At 39.0% G+C, this 12,263-nt stretch overlaps 2 protein-coding genes across 2 annotated transcripts; both read left to right on the top strand.

The window, feature by feature from the left end:
• The first annotated feature begins 1,617 nt into the window (after positions 1-1,617).
• LOC109174829 lies at positions 1,618-2,793 on the top strand. The gene has a single exon (XM_019324062.1). The coding sequence runs from the start codon at positions 1,618-1,620 to the stop codon at positions 2,791-2,793; it is 1,176 nt and encodes a 391-aa protein (XP_019179607.1).
• Positions 2,794-4,729: 1,936 nt separating this feature from the next.
• LOC109174828 lies at positions 4,730-6,334 on the top strand. Its single transcript, XM_019324061.1, has one exon. The coding sequence runs from the start codon at positions 4,730-4,732 to the stop codon at positions 6,332-6,334; it is 1,605 nt and encodes a 534-aa protein (XP_019179606.1).
• The last annotated feature ends 5,929 nt before the right edge of the window (positions 6,335-12,263 follow it).

Genomic DNA, 12,263 nt, shown 5'->3' with positions numbered 1-12,263 from the left:
CAAAGGGAAGGAAAAGAGCGACGAAGTTGAGAAAAGGGCTAAACGTCTAAAACATCATATGCAAGAAGCCAGCAAGCTTCCGAATGCCACAATAATAAATTGTTGGGCGTCGACCGGGTTGTGGCCGAGTTCAGCCCCTGCTCGATTCGAGACGTGGCGCTGTGGCTTACCATGGAGAGATGTGGTTAAATGGTTAATGTCCACCTACCTATAACCAATTGGTTTTAAGTAGGATATGGCAACCAGGTACCATAGAACTCTGTGGTTAAGCGTGCTTGACTTCCGGCAATCCCGGGATGGGTGACCCCCTGGGAAGTAAGCATAGTGCAGCGCTGAGATCCGACAATTGGTATCAGAGCCGAGGTCACGGGTTCGGATCGATGGCGAGGCGAAAGCCGAGTCCAATCCCAGGTGGGATGTGGGCGTAGGTCAGGCCAAGTCCAATCCCAGGAGGGGATGGTGGGCGCGTAGGCTAAGGACCGAGTCAAGCATCAGAGCCGAGGTCACGGGTTCAGATCGATGGCGAGCCGAGTCCAATCCCAGGTGGGAAGTGGGCGTAGGTCGGGCCAAGTCCAATCCCAGGAGGGGATGGTGGGCGCGTAGGCTAAGGATCGAGTCAAGCATGCTGCGCAACTGGGCTTGGGCTTGGTGATCAAAGGTTGCGGCAGGTGCTGGGAGGGGGATTGTTGGGCGTCGGCCGGGTTGTGGCCGAGTTCAGCCCCTGCTCGATTCGAGACGTGGCGCTATGGCTTACCATGGAGAGATGTGGTTAAATGGTTAATGTCCACCTACCTATCATCAATTGGATTTAAGTAGGATATGGCAACCAGGTATTATAGAACTCTGTGGTTAAGCGTGCTTGATTTCTGGCAATCCCGGGATGGGTGACCCCCTGGAAGTAAACATAGTGCAGTGCTAAGATCCAACAGAGCCCCTTTTAGGAATACTGGGGAGGAAATGAGAGGAAAGGTTGCTGCGTGTTTGGGCGTGGAACATGCACGGGATTTTGGGAAATATCTGGGACTACCTTTTTTTATAGGGAGGAATAAAAGAGCTGTTTTCTCATATGTGGAAGACAAAATCAGGCAGAGAGTTTTTTCATGGAATAAAAAATTACTATCACATGCTGGCAAAGAGGTGCTCTTGAAAAGTGTGGCCCAATCTATGCCAACTTTTTCAATGAGTGTTTTTTTGCTCCATGAATCGGTCTGTGGGTCTATTTAGAGGGCCATGAACAGGTATTGGTAGGGGAAAGGCCCAAACAAAGGAATTCATTGAAAGGCATGGGATAATTTATGTGTTCCCAAGAAGTTTGGTGTGTTGGGTTTTAAGGATCTGAGGACATTCAACCTTGCGATGTTGGGAAAACAGGCATGGCGGTTTCTTACTGATCCGGGATCCCTGGCAGCAAGAGTGTATAAAGCACGGTATTATCCTAAAACCTCTTTTATTGATGCAACAGTAGGAAATAATCCCAGTTTTTGTTGGCGGAGTATTATGGCTGCTCATAGTCTTATTTGTGCTGGTGTCCGAAGAAGAATTGGAAATGGCGAAAAAACTTTAATCTAGGGACATCCGTGGTTACAGGATAATCCTAGTCCGCTTGTTCAAACAGTAATGCCTGAGCCGTTACGGCATGCAGTAGTTGCAGGTTTAATAGATCAACAGACAAAAACGTGGGATCCTCATATTTTGTCTGATCTTTTTGAACCAGAAGATGTGGATCGTATTGTTAAAATGCCAGTCAGTCCTGATTATGAGGATACATGGTATTGGCATAATGACCCGAACGGCCGCTACACTGTCAAAAATGCCTATAGGCGCCTAATGGGGGAGTTTAATCATACTATGGGGGATTTTGATAAATGGGTCACATTGTGGAAGATGAAAGTCCCACCCAAGTGGAAAACTTTTTTGTGGAGAGCGGTGTGTGATATACTCCCAACCACAACAAATTTGATTATAAAGAGAGTGGATGTGGACCCAACATGCATGTTGTGTGGCCTCACCCATGAAAATGTTATGCATTCACTAGTTTTATGTGATTATTCTAGAGCCGTATGGAATATTTTGGGGCTGCCCATTATGAATATTATTTCTTCTTCTTTTCTGAACTGGCTTATGACTGCTATGGATATGCTCACAGGCGAACAAGTCAGGCGGCTTATGGGGGTCCTCTATTATTTATGGATGGCCAGAAACGAGGCTGTATGGGATCACGCGGTGAGGAGGCCCGAGACTGTCTTGCGCCGTGCAGCCGCCGGGAAGGCAAGCTACACGGCCGTGCATGCTTGCACGATACAACCGCCCTCCGACGGTGCGCTGGCAGCGGTGGGCATGCGAATGAAGTGCCACTTCGATGCTGGCTTCAATCCGGCAACCGGGCAGGCTACCTACGGGGCAGTCTTGCTCGATCACGATGGTATGTTCAGAGCTGCAGCCAATGGGAAGCTCCCGGGGTGTTTTTCCCCTCTTATGGTGGAAGCATTAGCATGCAAGGAGGTCTTGTCCTGGCTTAAGGACCGAAACGAGGTCGAGGTGGATATTCTTACGGATTGCCTCGTATTGAAGAATGCTGTTCGCTCAATTGCTACGCCGAATTTATCTTATGTTGGAATTGTGGTAGAACAATGCAGGGTAGCTATCAATAGTTTCAATTACTGTTCACTCAGTTTTATTACTAGAACTTTAAATTTACATGCGCATACTCTCGCTAGATTAGCCTATGATCAGGATCACTCTATGTATTGGGATTTAATTCCTCCTAACTCTATCGTTCAGTTCCTGATTTAATATATTGGTTACGCCATTTTTCAAAAAAAAAAAAGGTCATTTTCATTGACCCATATTATTTATCAATTACAAAGGGAAAATTATATCTTGCTCCAGGGCGCACAATGCATTATGCGCCCTGGCCCAAAACGACAACGTTTTTATAAGTTGGTGGAGAGTTGATACGATGGACACCGTTCCGTCCGTCTGATCCCGTTACAATTTTTTTAATTTTTTTTTTTTTGTATTTAATACACATAATACACATAACCGAAACCGAGAATTATGTTATAAAATTATGTTAAGATAAGTATGTTTATTATCTCAAAACGATGTTGTTTTGTATTTTTTTTTTTTAATTTTAAGTATTATCTTAACATTATGTATTTTTTACGTAAGAAACGAGAAACCGAGAATTTTACGTAAGAAACGAGAAACGAAATTTCTAAAAAAAAACGCGTTAATTAAAAAAAATACAAAACAACATCATTTTGAGAAATTGTGCGCCCTGATACACGATATTACAATTGATTACAAAGGCATTTGTGGATAAAGCCCAATCATAAGCAGGCCTCTTATCTTAATTAAAAATATCATAATAAGGCTTATATCGTGTTGAGATAAGAATATATAAAATTATAAGATTGGTCATGTATGGTATCATAGTTAATTTATCAATCAATTTTGATTTATTTAATTATTATTAGTTGTTTGACTTAGTTAAACAATCAATATTTATTTTTGATTAGTTAGCTTTTTGTAATAACTTATTACTCTAAAATGCTAGATTTCAAAAGCTGCTCAAAGTAACTTTTTGAGAAAGTCATCAACTATTAACGAATAATTGTGTGCATAGGGTACATCATTTGAGCATATACAAATTGATTGAATATTGATTATTTAGAAATGTATATTCTAAACTTATTTATGTTTTTTTTTTTTGGAAAATAAATACCGAACATCACATTAAAACATATCCGAATACAAAACATCCATAAGAAAATCAAGAGGGGAAGTCCTCCATTCCTTATGAATACAACTTCCCTTACTAAATATAGACATCTCTATTCGCAGACCGTTTAACAAATATAAAACTAATGTTTCTAAAATCTTTAGCTAAGTCCCAAATATCTTTCAAAAGAAGAAAAATAGCAAGAATGATTCTTAATTTATCCCTTCTATGACAAAGAGGACATTTGATTCTAATTGCACTTCATCATACCCAAGAGTCTTCAGCCATTTTAATGCCTCATGTACTCAATGTTTACTATTTATATGCATAAAATTTACTATTTGTGTTAATGTTTTTTTATGCATGGTCCAAAGTAAAATTTGTCGAAATTACACATTCATTTAATCGAGTAAGAATATATAATTTTAATATTCACATTACGTACTGATATTATGTGATACTCCATATAATTTAAGCCTAACATCCTATAAAGTTTTATGTGTCTATCTAATAGAGAATTAATTATTGGGATTTTTCCTCCCTTCAAAAAATACAATCTTAGTTTAGGCTAACATTTTCGCTTTTCTAGTTGAATACATTAGATAAAAGCAAAGTTTCACATGACATTTCCATCCAACCAAACACCCGCTTAGTTTTAAAATACTTTCTTGTTTAAAATCCCTTTTAATTTGTCTTTAATAATTTTTAAATGATAATCGTTTTAATGTTGGGTATGAACCTCCACACATCCTATATAAAAATGGCTAGCTATTAATTATCATAAGGGACAAAATTATTGGAAGGAAGCAAGGCTACTGCCAGTTGTGTCAAGAAGAGCTCACAAGTAAATGTACCATGCAAAGGTGGTTAGAGGCAGTTTTCTCCATTAACCATGTATATAAGCCTGTTTCAGTTGTAATCAGAACAGAATTTTCACTCACAGTTTCAATAACAACTTTTCCCTCCTTTTTCTGTTCATTCTCTTCGATGCTAGCCTAAACCGAAATGGTATCAGAGCCATGGCGTACCACTTACGCCGCCGTCGTCACCGGCGACGGAGGAAACAATCAAGGAGCGAGTGCTGCTTCACCAGTCGATCGATCACCTGATCAAGTTTTACCAGGCGCGATTCCGCAGAGGAATCATGTTCAATCAGAGAGAAACTACAACATCCACGAGTTGGAGAATCCTCTCTTCTTCAGCTCCACGGATAGTGCATCAGCCATCCTTGTCAGTCCGGCGCTGAATGGAAGCTCAAACTACGGCAGCTGGAGTGTTTCCATGAAAATCGCCCTGGAGGTGAAGAACAAATGGACGATTGTCAACGGGAGCACTCTTCCACCGAGCAGAGAGCAGAGCCAATATGCAGCTTGGAGGCGATGCAACCTCATGATTTGCTCGTGGATCTTCAAGTCAGTTCTCCCTTCCATAGCGCAAAGCGTGATGCATTTCGATGATGCGAAAAGCGTGTGGGATGATCTGAAGCGTAGGTTCTCTCAACAGGACGCACAGAGGATTTCAATCTTACAGTCCGAAACCTATAATCTGAGGCAAGGTTCTATGTCCGTTAATGAGTATTACACACGTTGCAGAACATTGTGGGAGGAGATGAACACCCTACGTCCGATCCCTATATGTAAGTGTGATCCTAGATGCAGGTGCGATCTCACTAGCATCATTAGAAAAGAGAGAGACACGGATCAAGTGATCCGATTCTTGCAGGGCCTCAACGATGAATACAATAACTTGAAATCCAGTGTGCTCATCTTGAATCCTCTGCCAGAGGTCTATAAGATCTTTGTCATGGCAGAGAAATTGGAGAGACAGATTAGTCTGAATAATCTGACTCTTGTAGGAGTAGATGTTGCTCAATCTAATGCTGTGCAGGGCCTCACAAATGATGAAACAGTTGCTGCAGTCCCTTACTTATCTAATGGCAGAAGAAACAATGTTCAAAAGGCCAAATGTACCTATTGCGGAATGTCTGGACACACTATTGACAAGTGCTATAAGAAGCAAGGCTATCCTCCCGGTTGGGTGCCGGGATACAAATCAAAGGCCAAACAACAATCCACCACAGCAATGAGCTCCACTAATGATTTGGGATTCTCTTTTAAACAGATGCAGAAAATGCTCTCATATCTGCAAACTCAAGTAGGTCAATCTGGACCATCTAATTCAAGCATGTCTGCTGCTTGTTCTCTGTCTCCGAAGTTTGATGAATCACATGATTCTGAAGGCAAGTATCTAGTTAATTCCCTCTCTTTGAATAACTCTACATGGATCCTTGATTCGGGAGCTACCAACCACATTGTGTCTTCTCTTGATTTTCTTGATAATCACTGCAAGGCTAATGGAGTGGAGGTCCACCTTCCTACTGGACAATGTGTTTCAGTCGAACACATAGGTGAAGTAAAATTCAATGACAATCTGTTGTTGAAAGGAGTCTTATACATCCCCCTATTCAAGTTCAACATCATCTCAGTAAGCAAGCTAATTAATGATGCTGCTTATAAACTAACTTTTATGTCCAAACAGTGTTTGATTCAGGAGAGTCTTAGGAGGACAGTTGGATTAGCTAAAGAGGAAGGAGGATTGTATGTGATGTAGTCATCCAGGTTACCAGCTAAGAAGTATGCCATTCAGTGCATCACTCCAGAAATTTGGCACCAAAGGTTGGGGCATTTCCCAACAAATAAACTCCATCTTGTATGTGATATAGATACTACTAGAAATAAGAGTGTTGCTTGTGACACATGCCACTTGGCTAAGCATAAACGCTGTCCCTTTCCTGTTAGTACTACTAGCTCTAAACATTGCTTTGAGTTGATTCATATGGATATTTGGGGACCTTTTCCAATTTGCTCATTGAAAGAGGATTATTACTTCTTAACAATTGTTGATGACTACTCTAGATTTACTTGGTTACACATGATGAAGAACAAATCCGAAACAAGGCAACTTATGAAGAATTTTCATGCTTATGCCTTCACTCAGTTTGGCAGCTTGATTAAAACTATTCGTAGTGATAATGGAGCAGAATTTAAAATGGAGAATTTCTTCTTAGAAAAGGGCATTATCCATCAGCGTTCATGCGTGTATACACCTCAACAAAACGCCGTTGTAGAACGTAAACACCAACACATTCTCAACGTTGCTAGATCTCTTCGATTCCAAGCTAACCTTCCCCTAGATTTTTGGGGGCATTGTGTTATGCATGCAGTTTTTATCATAAACAGGCTACCCTCCCCGGTAGTTAATCTATCTAGTCCATACAAGAGGCTCTATGGTACTGATCCAGACTTGAGCACCATTAGAGTCTTCGGATGCTTGTGCTATGCGGCTACACTCAAGACTGGCAGACATAAGATGGCAACCAGAGGGCAGAAATGTATCTTTGTAGGCATACCAGCTGGGATAAAAGGCTATATGCTCTACAGTTTGAATGATGTATCAATATTTGTTTCTAGGGACGTGGTCTTCTATGAAACTCAATTCCCTATGGCAGATAAAGATGAGCTTCATAAACAGCCTTCACAGTGTGAGCTCTCACTTCCCAATGTCCCTACATCTCTAAATCTGGACTTGGAAGTCTATGAACCAGCAGTCCATGACATGCTGCAAGGGCCAGTTAATGTTGGAAGGGCTCAGACAGATTCAGCCTCATCACATGAATCAGCAGACTTTGATGTTCCTCAACCTCATGCCCTGCCAAGCCATAGTATGTCGCATGAGCCACTAAGTGTTGATACATCACAACCAAGCAGTCTGAACAGTCAAGAGGAGGCCATCAGTTACGATAGCCAACCTGTGATCGCACAACAGCCTAGTGCACTGCCAAGTCCTAGGAGATCATGCCGATACCGCCGTGCCCCAAGCACGCTCATGGATTACTATTGTGACTCTGCCATAGTCCAAGGTTCGTCACCTCATCCTATCTCTGCAGTCTTATCATATGACCATCTCTCTTTGCCACACCGAAAGTTTGCTATGGCAGTCACTTCTATTGATGAGCCACGAACATATAAACAAGCCATACAGCATATGTGTTGGAAAGAAGCAATGGATGCTGAGATTAAGGCGCTACAACAAAACAACACTTGGAAAATTGTTGATCTACCCTCCGGGAAGAGCCCTATAGGGTGCAAATGGATCTACAAGACAAAGCTTAGAGCTTATGGTTCAGTAGAACGCCACAAAGCTCGATTGGTGGCTAAGGGCTACACACAGCAATTGGGCATAGACTACATCGAAACGTTTTCCCCGGTTGCAAGAATTACCACCATTCGCACCTTCCTAGACATGGCATCATCCCGGGATTGGCATATCCATCAATTGGATATCAACAACTCTTTCCTCCATGGAGATTTAGACGAGGAGGTTTACATGGTGTTACCACCCGGTTTTCAAAGTGAACGCCCAGGCCAAGTATGCAAGCTTTTACGGTCTTTATACGGCTTAAAACAAGCTAGCCGGCAGTGGAATTCCAAGCTCAGCAATGCCTTAATTCAGAGGGGTTTTACACAATCCATTTCGGATCCCTCTCTGTTTACAAAGGGAAATTCTGCAGACTTTATTGCCCTTCTCATATATGTAGATGACATAATTGTAACAAGTCCTAACCTGTCTCTTATCAAGGAGCTCAAAGACTTCCTTAACACAGCCTTCAAAATCAAAGATCTTGGCATTCTAGGATACTTTCTGGGGATTGAAGCTCATGTGCACAAATCAGGCTTGAACTTGTGTCAAAGAAGATATGCTCTGGAAATACTTGATGAAGCCGGTTTCATTAATTGTAAACCAGTCAATACTCCAATGGTTCCCGGGGCTCGACTCACCAAAGAAGGAGGCACTCCCCTTAATGATGCTTCTAGCTACAGACGTCTTGTTGGCCAGTTGCTATATCTGACCGCAATAAGACCGGATATAACATTTGCCATTCAACAACTCAGCCAGTATGTCAACTCTCCTACCACTGAACATATGGCTGCAGCTCATCGCGTCCTCAGGTACCTCAAAAAGGCCCCTGGCCAGGGCTTATTCTATCCAAAGCTTAGCAATATGCAGCTAAACGTGTTCTCTGATTCGGACTGGGGAACATGCTTAGACACTCGGAGATCCATCACCGACTTCTGTGTCTTTCTTGGATCAGCATTGATCTCATGGAGGACGAAGAAACAGGCTACTGTTTCCCGCTCATCCTCCGAAGCAGAGTACCGTGCATTGGCAGCAACTGTGTGTGAAGTTCAGTGGATCACTAGGCTGCTGCATGACCTTCATATAAAACTGGACAAACCTGCTGCCTTATTTTGTGACAACAAGTCGGCTATTGCCATCGGTGAGAACCACGTGTTCCATGAACGAACTAAACATCTAGATATAGACTGCCACATTGTTCGTGAGAAGCTCAATCAAGGCATCATCAAGCTTCTGTCCGTACCATCTTCAGCTCAAGTTGCAGATGGATTCACGAAGGCTCTTCCCATCTCATCCTTTCAAGCATTCTTATCTAAACTGGGTACTCAGGATCTTCATACTCCAGTTTATGGGGGAGGGGGGGGGGGTATTGGAAGGAAGCAAGGCTACTGCCAGTTGTGTCAAGAAGGGCTCACAAGTAAATGTACCATGCAAAGGTGGTTAGAGGCAGTTTTCTCCATTAACCATGTATATAAGCCTGCTCCAGTTGTAATTAGAACAGAATTTTCACTCACAGTTTCAATAACAACTTTTCCCTCCTTTTTCTGTTCATTCTCTTCGATGCTAGCCTAAACCGAAATTTTAATTTTTATTTTATTTTTATATATCAATAAGCCTCAAAATTGTCTCGAAAAAGATGTTTGAGCGGGTGAAACATGATTCCCGTATCAGTACCTAAATGTTACAAGTTTGATTATTCATCACATAGGATCTTTCTAGTACGTTTTTCTAAATATTGCAATTATGTCTCAGATGAGATCATTGTTATAATATCTTTAAATTCATAAAAATAAATTAATAAATATGCTAGTAAATATAAGTGCACACCTCCGAGTAAAAATTGTGGGTTTCAATCTTTCTGAGAGATGAATCAAGGGAAAGTTTATATAACTTTTTTGAAACTAAAGTTTATATAACTTGATGACTAAAGTATTGATGAAAGCGACTGCCACTTGCCTAAATTCTTGTTTTATTCACTATGGAGCTTCTCTTTTTATCTTGGAATAAACATTTTTGGCTATGTAATAACACTTACATTATAATAAATTTTCATGTAACTTTTAACTAGATAAATATATTAAATACGTAAACAATCATTACTCTGCAAATGATAACAAATCAAATAATATTTAAATAATGTTTCAAAAAAATACTATTTAAATAGAGGAATGAAATAGCAAAGAGTAAATAGTTAATTCAATCCCTTTTAGTTATACATGTCATCATGTTTGGTATCGAATAAGTTGTTAAGATGGTGACGGAATTAATTAAATCCAGAAATAATGAAAACATTAATTTGACGGTCAAATAATGTTGAAAATATTAACTTCAAATATAATTTTTGTAAATTTTTTTTGCAGTATTTTTATTTACATTTACTAATCTACACTTTATAAGCAAGAAAGTTGGTTTATTAGTAAGAACTAACGAGGTGTTTGGTTGGATGGAGAGAATTAGTTGGGAAAAGAATTGTAATACCATGAGAGAGAAATACAGTGGTAATTTAAATTCCAGTGTTTGCTTTGCTGGAATATAATTACCGTGAATTTTAATCCCAACGTTTGGTATAAATAAAAATTGAAAGGAAATAAGTAGCTAGTATAAAGTCCAAAATGTCTATATTTCATAATAATAATAATAATAATAATAATAATAATAATAATAATAATAATAATAATAATAATATTATTATTATTATTATTATTATTATTATTATTGTTATTATTATTATTATAAATCCTAAATGACCAAATTCAAATTTTTCTTTTTGAAATTTTATGTAACATACTATCAATAAATCCTAGAATTGCATAACAAAAGTAATAAAATAGATAAGAGAGTTTTGAGAAAACACATTTGATTGATGTTGAACTACTAATTGACGTTCTGTGTTGAGGGTAGAAGAAGATGACACGATATAATAGGAAGAGAGATGTCAAACTTCAATTTTAGGTTAAAAAAAGAGAGGGGTACGTAATTTTGTCTCAAAATTATCTTTTCTTTTCCTAAAATCCATGGAATTGAAATATCAAGGGGGACATGGGATTCTAATTCCTAGAAAATGAGGGAATTTTAATTCAGCAGAATTAAAATTTCCCCCAGTTAAACGAATGAATTTGCTTGCCTTCGAAATTATGTGAGAATTAGGTGGGAATGAAATTGCAATTCCCTCCCACCAAAAGCCATGTAATAAGGACACTACAAATTTACAAAATTAACCTTGAAAAGGTTAGGATTTTGAGCATTAATAATTCAACATCACCTCAAGGGACTAATTTTATCACAACTTTGACAACTTAAAAACCAAATGCAGTGCTGCATATAATTGAAAGATTGAATTAACTAACTTATAATTAAGCTTAAAGACCAAAACCACCATTCAATATAAGCATTCAATATAAGTAAATTGAATGCCTCATATAAACAGATAGAGTTAATTTCATTTTTAATCTTACATTTATAGGTGGCAATATATTTTTAGTCCTTTTATTATTATTTTTTTCAAAATATCATTATTTGGTCTTAGTATTATTGTGGCATGACTATTTTTGGTCCTCTAGCAACAAAACAATTTAAATGTTGTTAAATATAAGGGCATTTTGGTCTTCAATTATGATTTTTTTTCAAAAAGATAAACATAGACAAAAAATATAACGGGTCAACGTATTTTGTATTAAAAAGATCGAAATGTCCTTGTATTTAATGACATTTCAACAATTTTGTTGATGGAGGACTAAAAATGGTCATGACACAATAATACTAGTACCAAAAGGAAATGTTATGATAAAAAAAAAAAAAAAAGACTAAAAGTGGGCTGTCACCTATAAATCTAGGACCAAAAAAAGAAATTAATTCAAACAAATATATATATGTGTATATGTAAAATTTAAACTAAGGGTGCGTTTGAAAACCCGAAAAATGATTTTTGAAAATCATTTTTCTCGTGTTTGGCTAGATGAGGAAAATGGTAGTCAATGGAAAATATAAATGTGGTCAATGAAAAATATATGAGATTTTTCAAAAAATGACTTCCCTATTTTGGGAAGTCATTTTTCGTTTGCAGCAGAGCCGCAGCCAATCACCTGCCACCGTCGCCACCACCACCCACCACCACCACCACCCACCACCCACCACCACCACCACCACCACCACCACCATCACCACCACCACCACCACCACCACCATCACCCACCACCCACCACCACCACCATGGTATATTTTAAATATTTAAACGTAAAAATAATTATGCTCATTCTTCATAATATGAACCAAATTTACCAAGACAAATTTCTGGAATGCAACCAAATACTGGAAAGGAAAATATTTTATGAAAAATGAATCA

The sequence above is a fragment of the Ipomoea nil genome, unplaced genomic scaffold (assembly GCF_001879475.1).
Source record: "Ipomoea nil cultivar Tokyo-kokei standard unplaced genomic scaffold, Asagao_1.1 scaffold0666, whole genome shotgun sequence".
NCBI lineage: Eukaryota > Viridiplantae > Streptophyta > Magnoliopsida > Solanales > Convolvulaceae > Ipomoea > Ipomoea nil.
This window is presented reverse-complemented; position numbering and strand designations above follow the sequence as displayed.